The following is a 20,988-nucleotide window of genomic DNA, read 5'->3' as shown; positions in this document are numbered from 1 at the left end:
TTAATCTATGAAATTAGCTATTAAAGAACAACAGTACCGACTATTATTTTTGGTAAAATATAGTTTAATAAATAATATGGTAATATGAAAATTAAAATTCTGTGACCTAAATGTTACATTGTTCGTAAAGCCGCTATCGCATCGGTGATTCGTTGCAGCTCTCCCTCGCTGTTTAACAACTTTTCTTTGTTACTATTCTGTACATCCAAAGGTACTTTAACATTATAATCAGGAACTTCCATAGCTTGCTTTAGTCTTTTTATAACATCTATCAACTGCTCCTCCTTTTTACCGAGTTTCTCCAATTCCTTCTTTGGATCGATTAAACCCTTTAAAAGTTCATAAATATCGTTATCAATTTTAATAATCAATTTTACGAGAAAACCAGCAGAATTTGATATACTCTTGTAATTGAAGCATTGGATGGAAAAAAAGGCAAACTTTGAAGTTGATTTTGGTATATGTGTTCTTCCAACTAATGCTTCAATTATACTACAACTGATGGTCTCTCAATTATTCATAACAATACTGTTACCTTTAACAATAGATGTACTTGGACTTTGTCCGTTACAGTAATAATAGCGCATCCTTTTGGTGCTTCGTTTGTACTAATCGTAGAATAAGCAAGGGTTTCTATGTGTAACTGATACTTCATAAGCTTCTTTTTCAGATTCCCATCGCCGCATACAAGGAACGCTTCAGTTTTGATTTTATTTGGTAAATTGTAAGTTGCGCGCGCGGATCGTACGTTTTTTATTATTTTATTAGCAAAATCAACGTCCTTCTCTATTTCTAGATTTCTCCATGGGCACTATAAACCGATTAAACACCAATAGTTTGGATAATTCGTGCACGTGTGATCTAAACTCGCGCAGGAGTTTGACATTTCTAAGAATATTAAAAAACTCAGTATTGATACCTCTGAAAGTTCTGGATACGGACTAACGCAAATACTCGGATAAATTTGTGTTTTGCGTGGTAGACGTTGATAAAGTTCTTCTGTAATGAACGGCATAAACGGAGCCAATAATCTTAATCCTACGTCCAGCGTCTTAAATAAAGTTCTTCTTGCAGCAAGCTTTCGCTCGTTGTCGTTACTCTGAAATACTGGTTTCAAGTATTCCTAAAACAATAAATTTGTATTAATATAAAATCTAAAAGCTCACTGATTGTTGTTTAACCCCTCAGATACAACGGAATTTTCGATCTCAAGTGATGCGATAAAGCTTGTCTTTAGGTGACAAAAATCTGATTTGTAAATGTAAAAATACACGGTTAAGTGTCGCAAACTAATCAAGATTAATGGATCGGTACATATATTTTACGGACGTGGTACTTGAAGGGTTAGGTTAATTAATATACGAACCAAATAAACATCACACAAATCGTACAACCAAAGGTTGTAACAAGCAGTGGTGGCTGTAGTGAAATCATACTGCGCCATTGCATCGTTGCAGGTCTGCACAGCATAACTTACACGAGAGAGCATCCATAAATCAACATTCGTCTCAGCGCCGAACGACTAACAAAATAAATAAAATAATAAAAAAAAGAACAAATATATTGTCGCGTTTATAAGATTATTTTTTATTTCAATTTTTATATAGCGTACCTGTTCCTTATAATTATGGTTATTGTGTACTTTGCAGGCACATTCAAACGACATTGTACCTCGTTCCGCCTGGAATACAGATTGTTCTTGTTTGCTGTACGACGCAACGTGTTTGTACCAACGATGTAAGTAAGGATAGCTTGTCACGTCAACATTTAATTCGACAAAAGCTTGGTAAACTTTCGCGTCGGTTTGCGATGGACTATACCCCTCCAGATATGAGTAATCGCCTAAATAATTATTTAACGCATCCTGGACGCACGTTTCTTTTAAGGTACTCTTGTACCACTCGTTATCATCCAACGTATTAGCGTCGTTTTGAACGTCATAATTCCTCTATAATAGAAATAATGCAATGTCGCGTACGTTTATCGTGTCTGTATGTACCAACAGTCTTACCGGTTGAGCATCATCGTAATCGACGGTAGAATCAAGATACGTGAAAGCAAACTTCGTTGCGTTCCAAATCTTATTGCAAAAGAAACGATATCCTTGCACGCGAAGAATATCAAGATTGATATCGCGACCTTGCGTCGTGTAAGCACACAGCGCGAACCTTAAAGCGTCGGTACCACATTCAGGAATTCCTTGAGGATAGTCGCGTTTTTGTCCCTCGATCGCCTGTTGAATCTCTTTCGGATCCAAATTGGACTCCATTAATTGGTTATGGAGACCCTAAATTAAAATAGACATACAGAGGGTTAAGCGATTTTAAAACTTGATTAAACGTGTTTTTTTTTTTTTTGAGAACTAACGATCGACGTATAACACGCTCAAATTCGTTTAAAGACCCTTTTTAGTTGCTTATGCGCCTACGATGATCTTCAGAAAATATACCTCCAACGTTATACCGCTGATTACGTCCATTGGATCTATAACGTTTCCTAGAGACTTGCTCATTTTCCTTCCGTGCGCATCTCGTACCATTGCATGCAGATATACCTCTCTGATGGAACGATATTGATTTACATGTATCTTCGATTACAGAAATTTTAACCCTTTGCACTCGGCTGCTCCCCTTCCCCTGAGAAGACATCGTAAATCTAGCAAACAACTCAAATATCTCCTCTAAGGGGTAATAAGACGTAAAAGTTCGATATTTGTTTTCATTAATAAGTTCTATAAGATTGCAAGGCAAATATCGATTGAATAAAATAATTGATTCCAACACTACCGTTTCATCAGTGAAAAGTCTCCGAGGGTAAAGGGTTGAGTATGAAAATAAACCTAACTAAGAGTAAACCTACTTGAACGGTAATTTTCCTAATAATTTTTGACCGAGAAATACCATCCTTGCTACCCAGAAGAATAGTATGTCGTGACCAGTTTCTAATAATGTGCCAGGATAAAATGCCTCGAGTTCCTCTGTCTGGGAAAACGACGAATGAAATTTATATCAGTGTTGAATGGAGTTATTCGAGACAAGCTCATTGAAATATTAAAATATCTTAAGTAACAATTTTACTTCGTCTGGCCACCCAAATATCGAGAATGGAAACAGCCCCGAGGAGAACCACGTGTCTAATACGTCAGGATCTTGCGTAACAATGATATTATCTACGGCTACACCCAATTGTTTAGCTGCCTTTTCTTTAGCTTCGCTCTCTGAATGCCCACTCACCCAATAATCATCATCTGGCTGAGTAAAACGAATTTATACAATGAAATGCATCGATTATGTTACAGAATTTTCCTGGAAATTACCTTGATATCTTCAGTCGCACCTATTACTTTAACGGAGTAAGCGGGAATACGATGACCCCACCATAATTGACGCGAGATGCACCAATCTCTTATGTTCTCCATCCAATGGTACCAAATTTTCTTATATTGATCTGGAATGATTTTTAACTCGCCGTTTTGCACCGACTCCATTGCTTTCGCAGCCATTTCATTGCACTTCACGTACCTATGAACAAAAGAAACAAAATTATTTGTGAAATCTTTCAACATTTTTTATTATTTTTTATTAAAAAAATATTTCTTTACCATTGAGGTTTCATCAATGGTTCGACAACGTCTTTAGATCTGCTACACATTGGTACCACCATAGGATTGTTTTTGATCTCGACAAACAAGTTTCTTGCCGTTAATTCTTTTATTATAGCCACTCTAGCGTGAAATCGTTTCATCCCCTGTTTAAACAAGTTAAATTGTTGAAAGAATGTTAACACCAATTTTGTAGTCCCACCAAGAAATGTAAATACCGTGAATTGGCCATAATCCCCGATAATGGTCCCGTTGTCATCAAAAATAGTAATGAATGGTAAATTATGTCTCTTTCCAATTTCATAATCGTTAGGATCGTGAGCTGGTGTAATTTTTACAGCGCCTACGAAAATTAAAGTTAACATTTCGATGTATTTAAATATACGCAAAGTAAGAATCTCTAATGTAAATGGAAATGCCTAAATATTTTGTTCATTTATAATCGTATGAAGAAATCATTTAGGATAAAGTAACACTATTCTAAGAGTAACTAGTTTAAAAAATAGCTAGTTTTCTAAAAACTGGATAAAAGTTACCTGTCCCAAAATCCTTTTCAACAAATTCATCAGCTATAATGGGTAATTTCCTATTGCAAAATGGATGCTGTACATATTTTCCAATGAACTTAGTGTATCTAGCATCCTCCGAATGCACCGCAATGGCTGTATCCCCTAACATAGTTTCGATACGAGTAGTAGCTACTACTATTTTTTCTTCAGAATCTATTACTTCATAAGCAAATAACACTAAAACTCCAAATTCTACTTTTTCTTGGTATCCAGGGATCGAAAGTAACGTGCGACCAGTCAATTCAACTTTGTCAACCTGAAAAAAGAAACGTACATCAGGTACTGAGCTGGAAAAATTAATTTATAGTAATTTATTTATATATTATATAAATAATATTATAATATACTTTACAGTAATTTATAGTCAAGAATCCTTACTTCTATATCAGAAATAGCGCTTTTTAGGGTACAAGACCAATTGACTAAACGATTACTTCTGTAAATGGCACCCTCGTCGTGCAATCTTATAAACGCTTCCGTAACGGCAGAGCATAATTTTGGATCCATAGTAAAACAAGCACGATCCCAATCTAACGAACTGCCTAACTTTCGTAATTGCAAGTAAATTCTATCTCCTTTCCTAAAACGTGTATGTTACATATACATTTGTTGTATTAACTTGAATTTATGTACTAATTGAGATATCTGAAACTAAAACCTAGAACATTTCTGTTACTTATAATATTAAAAAAAATATTTTCCTAAAACAATTTCTCCGATTACAAGGAACAAAAACATTTCAGTTCAAGTCTTAAACAAATGACCCTGTATAATCTATATTTACACTTACTCTTCTTTCCATTTCCAAACATTTTCTATAAAGTTCTCCCTCCCTACATCATAGCGAGACTTTCGCTCCTCTTTCCAAAGTTTCTTTTCAACTACCACTTGAGTGGCAATACCTGCGTGATCGCAACCTGGATTCCACAGAGTTGTACGTCCTTTCATACGATTCCTTGCAAATCATAAAAAATCCTTTACATAAGATTATTATTCTTATACCATCAAATTGCAGTTTCTAAGTAATGATATTATTTTTATATAAGACACAAATTTCTATATAATATAGTGTACCGAAAGCTCTGTTTTACCATCTTGTAATAGCATCTTCTACAGCGTTAGTTAAAGCGTGTCCAAGATGAAGAAAACCAGTTACATTAGGTGGTGGTATCACCATAATAAATTTACCCTTGGGATTTGGCTCTGATATACTTTTTCTCTGCAATTAATAACGCCATAAGCAACAGAAAAATTTAATCATACTGTTACAATGAATTATTGTACCGGACGATTCTAGTAACCAGGGCAAAGTATAGTAAGGTGGCTCTTAAGTAAAGATAAAAGAAAACTCTATTATTCTATAATACAACCACAATGGATCTCTCTTATTCTATCATATGAATCCCTAAGCACGGTAGTGGAGTTACAAAGTACAGTAATGCCCACTTAAATGTCCGCACTTTTGCCCATTTAAGCGTCCGCGGTTATCGCTACCAATTCTTGGAAGCTAACTTGACGGCGGTCGTTATCGATGCATTCTACATGTATATGTAGGTATATGGTTCCAAATGCCAGCTATTGTATATCACTCGCACTTATCTTTCCTTATATTGAATTTTGCGAAGTAACTATGCCCACTTAAGCGTCCGCGGCCGTTCCCGAGCACAGACACTTATGTGGGCACTACTGTATAATTGCAGTTTTTAATTTCCAACCTAGACAATTGTTTAGTAGAATTGCATCGGATTTATTTAGAACAGAGCTATGTATAGCCAGGCTCAGTAATTAGACTCATCCTGTATAGCAATGAAAAATGAATTCATTATTAAAATATAATTTTGACTACACACCCCATATTCTGGTTTGAAAAAGCCTTGTTTCTCCCACCATGCATACCATACAGCTTCAACATATTTTGGACTATACGTATCAGGCATTGTACATGTAACATCTTTTTTTTCTCCTTCAGGTGTTTCTATTGTGTATAAAGTCGATTCCTTGGATTCCTTTTTCTTTTCATTTTTCTGTAAAAATACTGAAATGACTTGCTTGTTTTTCATAATAATATTAAATAATCAATTGACCGGGCTTCTGAATAGCTCAATCGTTATAATGATAAATATTGTTAAAATTGCAATTGATAAATGAACACAGCTGAACAAATCAAACATTAAAAGAATACAAAATTTTATTTTTAAGGGGAAATTATAAGTAATTATGTAACACTATAGGTAAATTAAATTACTTTATTATACTAAAGTGTATAATACGAAGATTTTCTTTGCCCATTATCATCGACCTTATAGAACAACGAAAAGCGTATTAAATTTTATTATTTAAAACTCGTATCATTTTTTGTATTTATTTACAGTAGAAACAATTTCAAATTGCACAATTGTTCCATCTTCTCTTAATCGTATTAAAAAGGCCATATGGATCAAAAGCTGTCTGACAATGGGCAACGAAAGTATGCGAACAATTATGACAATCTCAGTGTCGTTCTTACTTCATTTTTTTCCTTCACTTTTGGTGTCTTGTCGCTGCTTTCTTTCTTTTCCTGCTTCTGCTTAAACTTCTCGAGTTTCGCCAATTTCTTTGCTTCTTTTTGCAACTGTTTTGCACTTTTTTGAGGGACATCGGTCTCACCGTTGATTTCCTCGTTTTTCATATCGACCATTTTATCAATAAATTATTGTTACGTTTCGACGTCTAATTCCTCGTGCGTGAATTAACTGATGACACAATTTGAAAAATTACAACGTTAACCATGCGCTTTCCCGACACGATGCAGAGGTGCCAGAAGTGCACCGAGGGTGCTCTCTCACACTATGCCAGATTACGCGTACGTGAGCTCGTGGAGTTTCGTAAAGTCGACAAAGGCAAATTAACGCATACCCTCTTTCTCAATTCTCCGAAGCTACCCGGATCGCCACGTGGGAGTCGAAAGAGCTGCCCAAGTTGCGTGGAATAGTTCGTTATTTTCAACGATAGATGGCGTTTATTTTTCGACCTCAAACCCTCTGGTGCTAAAACGTCCAAGTTTGTCGTGAAATAGTTTGTTACCTTCAATGCTAGATGGCGCTTATTTATCGACCTCTGGCCCTCTGGTGCTAAAAAGCCCAAGTTTGTCGAGAAATCCATCTAGCGTGGACGATACGAACTATTCCACGACAAACTTGGGCCTTTTAGCACCAGAGGGCCAGAGGTCGATAAATAAGCGTCATCTAGCATTGAAGGTAACGAACTATTTCACGACAAACTTGAGCGTTTTAGCACCAGAGGGTTTGAGATCGAAAAATAAGCGCCATCTAGCGTTGAAAATAACGAACTATTCCACGCAACTTGGACTTCAGTGCAGAGATGCCAGAAAGGTATCGAAGGTGCTCTCTCGCACTATGTCGGATCACGCGTACGTGAGCTCGTGGAGTTTCGAAAACCCGACAAAGGTAAAATGATGCATGCCCTCTTTCTCGATTCTCTGAAGTTGCCCGAAGTAATTTCGGACCGCCTCGTGAGAGTCGAGAGAGAAAGGCTCACATTTGCCTTCTCGCTCTTGAACAACTAATATCCGACCTCCCGTCAACAGGTCTCCTCTGGCTTCTGCTGACCGCTGCTCACCACTCCTGGAATTTCTGACAACGTATAACGATTACAACTTGCTACTGCCTGCCCCTGCTGGACTCTGCTTTCCACTGCTAGCTTCTGCTGACCACAGCTGACCACCCCTGATGCTTCCGACAATGTATAACGATTACTACTTGTTACTGCTTGCCCCTGCTGGACTCTACTTGCCTCTGCATGCCTCTGCTGGCCTCCGTTGGCTTCTGCTGACCGCTGCTAACCACTGCTAACCACCGCTTATATTTCTGGCAACGTACAACGATTACTACTGGCTACTGCCAGCCTCTGCTGACCTTTGCCAACATCTCCCGACCTAAGCTGGCCTTTGCCAACATCCCCCGACGTCAGCTGACCATCGCTGACCACTGCTGACCGTTGCTGACAACTTGTAACATTATGTAATATAATATAATATGTTTATATGTATTAAAGTTTTGTATAATGTGAATCTATGGCAATAAATGATATAATTTCAAAGAATTCTATGTATTCTTATCATTTTTTACCCCTCTTTCCCTCTCCAAATTTCCCAAATTAGAAATGACGTCATTTCTAAGAATTCCTGAAAATTCTCGGATTCCTGAAACTTACCGGCGTCCCTGAAACTTCTCGGAATCCCTGAAATTTCCAAGAAGTTTCAGGCAGCGGCTAAAATTCGCTGGCCGGAATTTTTCGGCAAAAATTACATAATATTACGTAACATTATGTAATATTACGTAACATTACGTAATAGCTCTTGAAAATTTTTCGCGGCCGGAATTTTGCGGCCAAAATTACGTAATATTACGTAACATTATGTAATATTACGTAATATTACGTAACAGCTCTTTAAAATTTTTGCCGAAAAATTCATTCTTCGTTGCCTGAAGCTTCTTGGAAATTTCAGGGATTCCGAGAAGTTTCAGGGACGCCGGTAAGTTCCAGGGATTCCGAGAATTTTCAGGAATTCTTAGAAATGACGTCATTTCCAGGAATTCGCAAAAATTCCTGGCGGCGGGAAATTTGAAATCTTTCCGGGGAATTTAGAAAATTTTAAAAGATTCGGAGTGTCTTATAACTAAGGGAATGATTTCGATAGGAAAAAAAGGGTAAAAATGATGAGAACACATAGAATTCTTTGAAATTATATCATTTATTGCCATAGATTTACATTATACAACACTTTAATACATATAAACATACTATATTATATTACAACGTGTCACAATTTGTCAGCAACGGTTAGCGATGGTCAGCTGACGTCGGGAGATGTTGGCAGAGGTCAGCAGAGGGTGGCAGTAGCCAGTAGTAATCGTTGTACATTGCCAGAAATATAAACGGTAGTCAGCAGCGGTTAGCAGAGGCCAGCTTAGGCCAGGGGACGCTGACAGAGGTTAACAGAGGAAGGCAGGAGTCGTAGTAATCGTTGTACGTTGCCAGAAATATAAGCGGTGGTCAGCAGAGGCCAGCAGTGGCAAGCAAAGATCACCAGCGGCGAATAGTAGCAAGCAGTAAGCGTTATATGTTGTCAGAAGCATCAGAGGTGGTCAGAAGTAGTCAGCAGAGACGAGCTGAGGCATGCAGTAGTAAGCAGAGATCAGCAGGGGCGAACAGTAGCAAGTAGTAATTGTTATACGATGTCAGAAGCATCAGGGGTGGTCAGCAGTGTTTAGCAGAGGCCAACAAAGGCATGCACAGGCAAGCAAAAACCTGCAAAGGCAAGCAGAGACTTGTAGGGGCATGCAGTAGTAAGTATTAATCGTTATACATTATCAGAAATACCTGCAGTGGTCAGTAGCGTTCGGCAGAGGCCAGGAAAGTTCAGCAGAGACAAGCACACGCTGACAGAGATCAGTAAAGACCAACAGAGGTTAGCAGAAGTCAGTAGTAATCGTTATAGGTTGTCAGAAATATAAGCGATGGTCAGCAGAGTCCAGCAGAGGCAAACAATAATCAGGAGCAGTCAGTAACAGTCGCTGTATGGTGTCAAAAGTTGTCGCGAGTTCTGTACTTTTGTCAGCACTGGTCATCATATTTAATATTTGATTAAATTTGTGTCAATTATATTTTTATATCGAATTGGAAATATGGGATGTTCAGTTTTATTTCAAAGTTGTTCCGTAACAGAGATGTTCAGTCTCTGAGTTGTTCAATATAAGAGTTGTTCAGTTTTTGGGTGTTGTTCCCAAAGTTGGGATTTTCTTCGTCTGCAAAGAACCCCGGGTTGTCTCTTTTTGCAGCATCTCGACCACTCAGCATCTTCTTGGCCATCTTCGATCTTCATTGAATGGAAATTTTCAATGAAATTCTTCGTCTCTCTCATCGGTCCGTCTTGCTTGGTAGTTGGGGGAAGTCTCCCGCGGGCGCGCTAGGGAGCTCGCTTTTTATGCAACTGATTGGGACGACTGCAGGTGCCTAACTGGTTGCTGATTGGCTGAGGGGGGCGCTAGTTGATGGATATGATCAAGAATTCAAAATAACATTAAAGAATTATTATTTGAAATAATGGAATACTCATGGATATATATATAGAATTTCTATATATTCTTCACCAAAATACGCGTCGTTTGCACTTTGAAACATTGAAATCCTCCAATCCATTCAAAAGTTATAATGTTTTAAACATACAGAAATGTTCGCTTGAAATTTCATGCATATGTTTAAAACATTATAACATTTGAACGGATTGAAGGATTTTAATGTTTCCAGAGGCAAATAACGCGTATTTTAGTGGAGAATATGTAGAAATTCTATTATATATCTATAAGTATTCCATTATATCAAATAATGAATTTTTAATTTCATTCTGATGGACAAGTCGTCTATCAAAGTTGACAAATGTCATCTGGGCCACTCTCCCTGGTCCGTCCTTTTTGGTCATTACGGGAGCCCCCTGGGGCGCTCGCGGGAGTTATCCCTGAACCACCAAGCAAGACGGACCGTGAAGTGAGATGAAGAATTGAATTGAAGATTTCCATTCCATCAAGATTTCCGAAGATGGTCAAGAAGATGTTTCACGAGCAGCAGCCAAGGGACAACCCTGGTTTCTTTGAAGCCGAAGAAAATCTCAACTTTGGGTACAACTCCTAAAAAGAACAATTAAACTTGAGCAACTCATATTGAGCAACTCATATCGAACAACTCATATTGAGCAACTCATACTGAACAACTCAGAGACTGAACATCTCTGTTACAGAACAACTCTGAAATAAAACTGAACATCCCATATTTCCAATCCTATATAAAAATATAATTGACACAAATTTAATTAAATATTAAATAAACATTCCTTTTTATAAAATTAAAGAATTATTATTTGAAATAATAGAATACTTGGCAAATAAATCGTTTGAAAATAGTTTATCAAATAAGACAATGAAAACTATTTTCAAACGATTTATTTGCTAAGTATTCTATTATTTCAAATAATAATTCTTTAATGTTATTTTGTATTATTCATCATATCCATCAATTAGCGCCCCCTCAGCCAATCAGTTGCACAGAATCAGTTGCATAGAAACTGAGATCCCTGGCGCACTCGCGGGAGACTTCCTTCAACTACCCAGCAAGATGGACCGACGAAAGAGACGAAGAATTTCATTGAAAATTTCCATTCAATGATGATCGGAGATGGCTAAGAAGATGCTGAATGGTCAAGATGCTGGAGAAAGAGACAACCCGGGTTTCTTTGAAGAAGAAGAAAATCCCATTTTTGGGAACAACTCATATTGAACAACTCAGAGACTGAACATCTCTGTTACGGAACAACTCTGAAATAAAACTGAACATCCCATATTTCCAATCCTATTTAAAAATATAATTGACACAAATTTAATTAAATATTAAATAAATATTCCTTGCTATGAAATTAAAGAATTATTATTTGAAATAATAGAATACTTGGAAAATAAATGGTTTGAAAATAATTTCCAACGTCTTTCTTGATAAACTATATTCAAACGATTTATTTCCAAAGTATTGTTTTATTTCAAATAATGATTCCTTAATTTTATAAATCTCTCCACTAGAGACCGTATTATCTGCCACGAGTATTGATGTTTTTGTTTCAGAGAACAGCTGAACGCTGCTGATGGGTGCTGCCAACTGGTAGCTACTTGTCGACAAGTAGCAATAATATTTTATTATCAAATTATTAATATATGTATTGAATTTACATGTCTATTTTGTTTCATTTCTATGTTTTCATTGAACTTTATGTATAACCCATTTTTCTATTTCAGCATTATTTCTCTAATCAGTTTAATTGTGTTGATATTTGTAACATTTCATGAAAATAATAATAAGATATCGTTTCTTTCATGTCATGATTTTCATTTGTACAGCAATATTTTAGTAATATGCTTTTTTCGATCAACTTGCAGAGTCTTAACTAATAACTTTTATTTTGCATCTACTTGTCGATAAGTAGGAATAATATTATATTATCAAATTATTAATATATCTATTGAATTTACGTGTCTATTTTATTCCATATTATGTATATTATTAATACGATTGAGTATAAAGACCTGATTGAATTTATACTCAATACATGAAAATTGTATTTCGCTCATGTCCATATTCAAAAGAACCATAACTGGTTAGGTGAAGTGCGGGTCGTGTATACGTCAAGGAAAGTTTAAACAAAGTGAAAAAAGAATTTATTTTGGCAGTTGTTTCGATTTTAAAGCCTGCAGTTCATGTCTAATCGCTGTGAAAAAGATATTCTCGTCGTAATCGTTAATTTGAGGTTAGATCGATGAATATTTCCTCGTTTGTATCTCAGAGTCGTAATGGGTTGCATATATTTGTTTCGTTGGTGAAAATTTTGGTCGATTGTTTCTTGAAAAATCCAAAGACGACAAGAAGGGACAACTTGTCGTCAATAATGTGTTAGTGTATTTCATCAAGGCTTCGAAGAATATCACCAGCACTCTAAGGAGCATCAATTCTCTTACTCGCCAGGATTTCGTCTTACAGGTACGATAATCGTTGCAGAGTTCAATTACAATCATTTTTTATGAATACACATATCCACGAAATCCTGCGCAGTTTTGCGAAAAAAATTCTTCACGAAATCGGTAGGTGGAAAAAAAAGATTTTTTAAATTTCAAATCATTCTGGAAAAATTATTTTCGGTTGCGGGGATCAATTACAATCATTTTTGGTGAATAGACATACCCTCGAAATCCTACGCATTTTCGAAAAAAAAATTTGAATATGCCTGTCTTGTTGAAGTGGCTGAGAGATGTCTCCCGCGAGTGATATGATGAATAATACAAAATAACATTAAAGAATTATTATTTGAAATAATGGAATACTTAGCAAATAAATCGTTTGAAAATAGTTTTCACTCTCTTATTTGATAAACTATTTTCAAACGATCTATTTGCCAAGTATTCTATTATTTCAAATAATAATTCTTTAATTTCATAACAAGAATGTTCATTCAATATTTAATTTTTGTATCAATTATATTTTTATATAGAATTGGAAATTTAGGATGTTCAAGTTTTATTCCGGAGTTATTCCGTAACAGAGGTGTTCAGTCTCTGAGTTGTTCAATATAGGAGTTGTTCAATTTATTTGTTCAGTTGAAAAGTTATTCAAGTTTAATGTTCAATTTAGGAGTTCTTCCCAAAGTTGGGATTTTCTTCATCTTCAAAGATACCAGGGTTGTCCCTTGGCCGCTGCTCGTGAAACATCTTCTTGACCATCTTCGGAAATCTTGATTCAATGTAAATTTTGAATTAAATTCTTCATCTCGCTTCACGATCCGTCTTGCTTTGTGGTTGAGGGATAATTCTCGCGCGCACCCCAGGGGGCTCCCGTAGTGACCAAAAAGGACGGACCATGACGAGGGACTCAGATGTCATTTGTGCAACTTTGATAGACGAATTGTTCATCAAAAGAAATTAAAGAATCATTATTTGAAATAATGGAATACTTACGGATATATAATAGAATTTCTACATATTCTCCACTAAAATACGCGTTATTTGTGTGTGGAAACATTAAAATCCTCCAATCCGTTCAAAAGTTATAATATTTTAAACATACGCATGAAATTTCGAGCAAACATTTCTGTATGTTTAAAACATTATAACTTTTGAACGGATTGGAGGATTTTAATGTTTCCAGAGACAAATAATGCGTATTTTAATGGAGAATATGTGGAAACATGTAAGAATATTCGGAAAATTGGTGCACGCGAAGGGGCTCGGTATTCTTGCAACTTTGTTAAACTTTCGATCAAGCGGAGCCTAACTGGCTGCTGATTGGCTGAATGGCTGCAACCCATGATCCCCTCCCGGTATAAAGTTGGCCACTGCTGACCAACTCCTCAGTACCCCTGGAACCGCCAGGGGTACTGTGACGCGTGTGATTGGTTTCAAAGAACTTTCCTTTGGGTTCTTTGTCCAATTTAATTTCAACTTCGTTTAGAAAATTACTTCGTTGGGATGTTTTATTCTTTCTTCGTTGGGATGATATTTTTCCACTCCAAGCTTGGTTTTATACTTCGTTGGGTTGTTCGATCCATTATATTTCTGTTTTTTTGTTTTACTAGGTACTTGGTATATTTATATTTTCTTGTACAAATGTTAATTGTTACTTGAGTTTTTGTTTAGATCAATTCCGAGGGTCCTGCTGGAAAACGCCAGATTCATCCGCCGACCAAGGGGTGCAGCATAAGCGTGATAGTATGTAAGTGCGGTTAGATTTAAGATATTAAGATTAACGTCGAATATTTCTTTTTTCTAATTTCTTTGATTGAATTAATTTAAATTAATTCTAAATTTCCTTTTTAACTTGCTTAGTTCGAGCCTCGACGTTAATTTTCGGCCTCTTAATTTATGCTCAAATTGCCAATTAATTATTCAATTTACTAGATTCTCGTTTACAGTCATTCCCTCGTTCCTGGCTTCGGTCACAGTTGTTTCGTTGAAAGAAACATGTGATCGGCCGTGTGGCTAATCCAAAAGATCTAATCGTCTTCTCTTGTTGGCTGGATTCATGGAGAATGATACTCCACTTGAAGGTGTGGAGTATCCGTTTCCTGCGGAAACGCATACCTTCTGGTTGGAAGTCCTAGTCACAGGTACTCTCTCTATGTTAGACATCCTGAGTCGGGTCCTTTGGCTCCCGGCGGGTTGCAGTGGAGAAATGGAGACCAGTTTCAGGGGCGTGCATCTGTTCTCCTGTAGAAATCGAATCATCAAGCGGAGTCAATTCGATCCCAAGATCTGCTACACGGTTCAGTATCGCGTCTTGTCGTGTCACCCACAATTTAGATTCATCCCTCTTTTAAAACCCATTTTAAAGAAAATAATTATTTGGCATAATTCTATCTCTTTCTCTTCTATTTCTCTCTCTCTTTTCTATATTAGTTTCTAGGTCTGTAAAGGGGAGATCGATAGAACTAAGATTGGATAGATTCCATCAATCTCCCTTCGGGTCTCCACTCGCAGCAACCTCCTCGTGGTGAGATCTGGTAATCGGTGTTACCCACAATGAAGAAGTTCTTCGTGGGTAACACCGAGCTAATGGCTGCGAATTTAAAACAATATAAACTTGACTTTTAATAAATTTGTTTGACGCTGTATGGAAATGTTGTCTAATACTTTTTTTTTAAAGGTATCGATGAGTTCTACTTCCAGAAAAAATTTCAATGAGATGTTCGCTTGAAATTTCATGCGTATGTTTAAAACATTATATACATATGCTCATTCATGGGAATAATAAAAATAATTTCTTTTTTTCAATAGTTAAAACATGATCAAGGAGACTTGAAACGTGTATTAACGTGTAAATTTTTCTTTTATTATGGACTTTGCTTATATGTATGTGCCTATACAAGGGTGTTCGACCACCCCTGGGAAAAATTTTAATGGGGGATTCTAGAGGCCAAAATAAGACGAAAATCAAGAATACCAATTTGTTGATAGAGGCTCCGTTAAAAAGTTATTAACAATTAAATTCAAAAATTTTAAATCGTTCTAAAAAAAATATTTTTGGCTGTAGGGGTAAATTACAATCATTTTTGGTGAACAGTCATATCCCCGAAATCCTACTCATTTCCTAGAAAAAAATTCGAAAAGGTGCCTAAATTTTTCGGCGAAAAAAAAAAATTTCAAATCGTTCTAAAAAAAATATTTTCGGTTGCAAGAGTCGATTACAATCATTTTTGGTCATTACACATACCCCCGAATTCCTAGGCATTTTCGAGAAAAAAATTCTTTACCGAAAATCTAATGTGAGGCCAGAAATGCTTCCCTGAAATTTCATGCGAATCTTTAAAACGTCATAACTCCTGAACGGATTGGACGATTTTAATGTTTAAAAAAGCAAACTACGCGTATTTTGGTGGAGAATATGTACAAATTGCAAAAATATTCGAAAAGTTGGTCCTTGATCCCGCAACATAAGAAAAACCCCATAAAAATGGTCCAATTTTCAAACAGCCATAACTCCTACAATTCTGAATATATTTCAATGAAATTTTTTTCTGAAGTATAGCTGATGGGTACCTACAAAAAAGTATTAGACAACTTTTCTGTAGGGCGTCAAACAAAAATACAAAAAATGAAAAAGGAATTTTTAAGAAAAATCGACAGGGGGTAGGTGCCTAAATTTTTCGACGAAAAAAAAAAATTTCAAATCGTTCTGAAAAAATTATTTTCGATTGAGAGGGTCAATTACAAACATTTTTGGTCAACAGACATACCCCCGAAATCCTACTCAGTTTCGAGAAAAAAATTCCTTACCGAAAATATAATTTCTGGCTAGAAATGCCTGCCCGAAATTTCATGCAAATCTTTAAAACATCATAACTTCTGAATGGATTGGACGATTTTAATGTTTAAAAAAGCAAACTACGCGTATTTTGGTGGAGAATATGTACAAATCGCAAAAATATTCGAAAAGTTGATCCTTGACCCCGCAAAATAAGGAAAACCCCATAAAAAGGGTCCAATTTTCAAACAGCCATAACTCCTACAATTCTGAATACATTTCAATGAAACTTTTTTCTGAAGTAGAGCCCATGGGTACCTACAACAAAGTATTAGACAACTTTTCTGTAGGGCGTCAAACAAAATTACTAAAAATGAAAACGGAATTTTTAAGAAAAATCGACAGGGGGTAGGCGCTTAAATTTTTCGACGAAAAAAAAAATTTTAAATCGTTCTAAAAAAAATATTTTCGGTTGCGGGGGTCAATTACAATAATTTTTGGTCATTAGACATTCCCTCGAAATCCTGCGCATTTTTGAGAAAAAAATTCAGGACTGGCGGAACTTTAAAAGTTAATAAGTTTTTAACAAAGCCTCAATCGACAAATTAGTATTCTTGATTTTCGTCTTATTTTGGCCTCTAGAATCCCCCATTAAAATTTTTCTCAGCGAAGACGAACTTCGGCTGTTCAAGAGCAAGAAAGGAAGGCTCCCATTCACGTTCTTTATCGAATTCCCGAAGTTGCATGAGGTGCTGACCTAGCGTAACATGTGGTTCGTGGGGTAGGATATGTTAGCTTTCCTCACCATTCCGTTAAACACTAAGGAAGTTCGTCGTTACTAACGTCAACGTCGGTGCACTCAATTATGTCAAATCTGGCCACACTGGTGTGACGTCGTTCCTTTGGCAACATTCGCTCATGATATGTTTTTAATAGAACGAATACATATATCCATATAAAGCATCGTACAGATTCAATTTTTAGTCTGTATAAATCCGTTCGTATTCGTGTATCTTAAAATTCAATTCAAACGCAGGGAGCACGTAACAAGAACGAGTCAAGAAAACTGCTTTATTGTTAGTGTTGATTGATTGCTGATCAATTATGTCGCAACAAAGTTCGGTAAGTTTTCGGTTTCAGTTACTAAAAACTTCCGTGATTTACTGTAGATTAGTCGCAAACTATTTTCATCGCGTTTATTTTCTTCTGGTTTGGATGTTCTTAAGCTTTGTATTGTCAATTTGCGAATGAATTATTGTCACGATTTACTTTTGCACTCGAATAGATTTTTTAATGATTTGTATCGAACGATGTGTTTAGTTTAATTTAATTTTGAATCAGTTTTCTAACACGACGATATTTGTTTTACGTTGTAAAAAAAGAGAACTTGAATAATAATATGATACTTATATATACATATATATAAAGTCATTTCGAAATGCTAAATTAATTTACGTACGCGTGTATACAGCTACAGATACGAGGCTTAGAAAGGTACTGATTTCCACATCGTGTTCATTGTGCAAAGACAATATTAACAGGAAGTGTACGTTAAATGAAAACATAGAGATGCAATAAAATTAGTAAATTATAAATCCATAGAAAAGTATAAATAGTTAACAATATATTCATAATAATTTTGTTTCTAGGGAATTATGCCGGATGTAGAGGTAAAAAGCACAGCAATGTTCAAAGTTCTTCAAAATGATAGAGTTGGAAGGTAATTTAATTTTATCCTGGTCGAATTTTTAATAGAATTCGAAATTCTAAATAATCAAATCAATAATATCATTAATTAAATATGAAAATAACAAATATTACTGAAACCACGTGCTAATTACATTAACATTGACTCAATAACTAGAATGTGTAATCTTGTAAAATTTATATTTCAATGACTTAGACCTTTTCTTTTCAATACCCTGAACTATTTTATTTTATTTTGTGCTTTGTTGTTTAGTATATAGTGTATTTATGTAGTTTACTTCACTTGTACAAAAATATCATTGTACAAAAATAAACAGTGAAATATTGAAAAATTCTCGTGACTTGGTAAAACATTTGTCGGGTACAAATTTTTTCAGATACATGGTCGCTAACAAGGAGTTAGGTCCAGGTGAAGAAATCGTTACAGAGATGCCATTTGTGGTCGGACCAAAGGCATTCACTTATCCCTTATGTCTTTCGTGTTATACACCATGGCCTCTAACAAACAATAAATCGCTTTGTTCTAAATGTGGGTGGCCAGTTTGCTCTACAGAATGTGAAAATCAACCACAGCACAAAGATTACGAGTGTCAGGTACAAGATGTCAAAATGAAAAATGACTAACCATACCTCGTCACGTCATCCGTAAATTTAACGCTAATTTAACACTAAATCTACCAAGAGAGTCAAAGTTACTTGTTTCGTCTGTGACTGTTACTAACGTATGTAAATGATTAATTTTATAAAGTAGTTTTCTTTTCTTTTTTTTTTAATTATAAATCTCAAAATATGTGAATACCCTGTTTGCAGATATTTATACAAGCAAATGAAAAGTTTAACGTGGCTGCAGCTTTAGACGAGACTAATATGAACGGAGTCCCGCAATTAGAATGTATAACACCATTGAGGTTGCTCTTGGAATCGGAGAGAAATCCCGAAAAATGGAACAAGGAAGTGAAAGACATGGAGGCTCACAATAAAATAAGAAGTCAACAGGAACATTGGAAATCGGACCACGTAAACGTGGTAGAATATTTGAGAAAGCGACTTAAAATGGATAGGTAAAATATACGTTATATTATGTTTATCTTGGTTGTCGTCCAACAATTTTAATCGATAAATAACATTCACGACGATTATAATATTCGTTTGTTCGATTGTAATTGTTTGGATGCTTGCAAAATGTTACGCAATAATATTCATTATAGATTCTCGGAGGAGAGCATTCAAACAGCGTGTGGAATTTTGGAAATAAATACTTTCGAAGTTCGAACAGCAGCTGGTTACAGTGCGAGGGCTCTTTATCCAACAGTTGCGTTAATGAATCATTCTTGTGTCTCGAATACATGTCATAGCATTTCGCCGACTGATTACAGGTAAAATATTCCTGTTAAACCGTTTATAAAAAAAATAATTAAATATATTATTCATTATGTTCGCAGAGTACGATTGCGCACGACAATAAAGGTTCCTCCGGGCGGTGAACTTTATGGCAGTTACACGCATTCATTATTACCGACGATGCTGAGGAGGGAACACCTTCTCGAAGGGAAACACTTTGCGTGTGCTTGTCCGAGATGCTCGGATCCAACTGAGCTTGGAACTCATATGTCTTCGCTAAAGTGTAACAAATGTGATAATGGAATCGTCTTATCTTTAGATTCTTTAGGTAATTATCGCACAGTAACATGAAATGGGTGTAATAAATATAGTTACGTAAGTATGCTTGAGCGAAAAGGATAATTACAAAAAGGATAATTACGGTTTGTAGATCCCGAAAGTGGCTGGAAATGCACGCATTGCGAATTCTCAACCAGCGGATCAGCCGTTCGAAAGGTATTTCAAATTATACACTCGGAAGTCGAGGCAGTGGAGACTATCAGCGGAGCCGATGGCGCTGATGCAATTCACGAAAGAGAAACGGTTATGAAAAAATATCATTCTGTTTTGCATCCTCGTCATGCTTTCAATACTATGTTGAGGTAAATTGTATTCAACTCTGTTCAAATCATTGCGATAAAGTGTACAAGCAAACTTTGGAAATGGGACTAATGTAATTTGTTCAAATTTCATTTCAGACATTCGTTAACGCAAATGTACGGCCGGGTCGATGAATATCTCTTAGACGACCTGCCAGACGTCGTATTAGAGCACAAAATCGATATGTGCAAGTTACTGCTTCAAGTATTGGATGTCATAGAACCGGGTTATTCTCGTATAAGAGGTAAAAATTATTTACACTTTAATTTTGAATAATTTTTTTTTATGACAATACGATTTGTTTTTTTCAAAAACATTCATCAAACTACTCTCTATCTGTACGTGTAATAGAAGCACAGATATTCATGAAAATTACGATTTAACGATTTTAATTAATGAAACGTTTCAACAATTTAACGTTTCTTTCCTATTCTGAAAGGAATGACGTTATACGAACTCCACGCACCGTTGCTTTTCATCGCTAAGACGCAATGGAACGCCGGAGTGATCGATGAAGCTGCATTAAAATCGAAAATGATAGAGGCTTCGGAAATTTTGAAAGAATCGGGGACGATTTTGTGCTTGGAACCACCGGACACGCCTGAAGGCCAAATAGGTCTCGTCGCGAAAGAATCGTTAATTCAGCTCGAGCAATCGATCCTTGATTTATAAGTATTTATTGTAAATATATCAATATTCGCATAAATGTATTTATTTGTTAATAAATAAACGGGATGAGTCATTTTACTCGACGATCTTAAATTATTCGCGAATCATTTGTTTTATGGAAATATGTTT

The 20,988-nt window shown here is 35.9% G+C and overlaps 3 protein-coding genes across 4 annotated transcripts in view; 2 read left to right on the top strand and 1 right to left on the bottom strand.

Moving 5' to 3' along the window:
• Cype (cytochrome c oxidase subunit cyclope) overlaps positions 1-20,988 on the top strand; it is a 108,102-nt gene that overhangs the window by 82,899 nt on the left and 4,215 nt on the right. The gene's annotated exons all lie outside the window — the stretch shown is intronic.
• Positions 44-7,074, bottom strand: Valrs (Valyl-tRNA synthetase). Of its 2 annotated transcripts, XM_076778827.1 has the most exons (18): positions 6,677-7,074; positions 6,021-6,194; positions 5,262-5,389; positions 4,961-5,125; positions 4,549-4,750; positions 4,138-4,426; positions 3,820-3,944; positions 3,602-3,747; positions 3,317-3,521; positions 3,078-3,251; positions 2,860-2,981; positions 2,450-2,558; positions 2,012-2,287; positions 1,613-1,948; positions 1,367-1,522; positions 920-1,123; positions 536-811; positions 44-329 (listed from the first exon to the last, which is right to left on the bottom strand). In XM_076778827.1, the coding sequence occupies exons 1-18, from the start codon at positions 6,845-6,847 to the stop codon at positions 114-116; spliced, it is 3,474 nt and encodes a 1,157-aa protein (XP_076634942.1). In that variant the 5' UTR covers positions 6,848-7,074; the 3' UTR covers positions 44-113. The 2 variants fall into 2 exon arrangements, with proteins under 2 accessions (XP_076634942.1, XP_076634943.1); XM_076778828.1 differs by lacking the exons at positions 6,021-6,194; positions 6,677-7,074 and having other exon boundaries at positions 5,245-5,378.
• On the top strand, positions 17,430-20,937 carry LOC143347877 (SET domain-containing protein SmydA-8-like). Its single transcript, XM_076777477.1, has 9 exons — positions 17,430-17,625; positions 18,153-18,223; positions 18,588-18,804; positions 19,021-19,271; positions 19,419-19,586; positions 19,653-19,879; positions 19,982-20,192; positions 20,289-20,434; positions 20,630-20,937. The coding sequence occupies exons 1-9, from the start codon at positions 17,608-17,610 to the stop codon at positions 20,860-20,862; spliced, it is 1,542 nt and encodes a 513-aa protein (XP_076633592.1). The 5' UTR covers positions 17,430-17,607; the 3' UTR covers positions 20,863-20,937.

Source organism: Colletes latitarsis, chromosome 11 (assembly GCF_051014445.1).
Source record: "Colletes latitarsis isolate SP2378_abdomen chromosome 11, iyColLati1, whole genome shotgun sequence".
NCBI classification, from domain to species: domain Eukaryota; kingdom Metazoa; phylum Arthropoda; class Insecta; order Hymenoptera; family Colletidae; genus Colletes; species Colletes latitarsis.
This window is presented reverse-complemented; position numbering and strand designations above follow the sequence as displayed.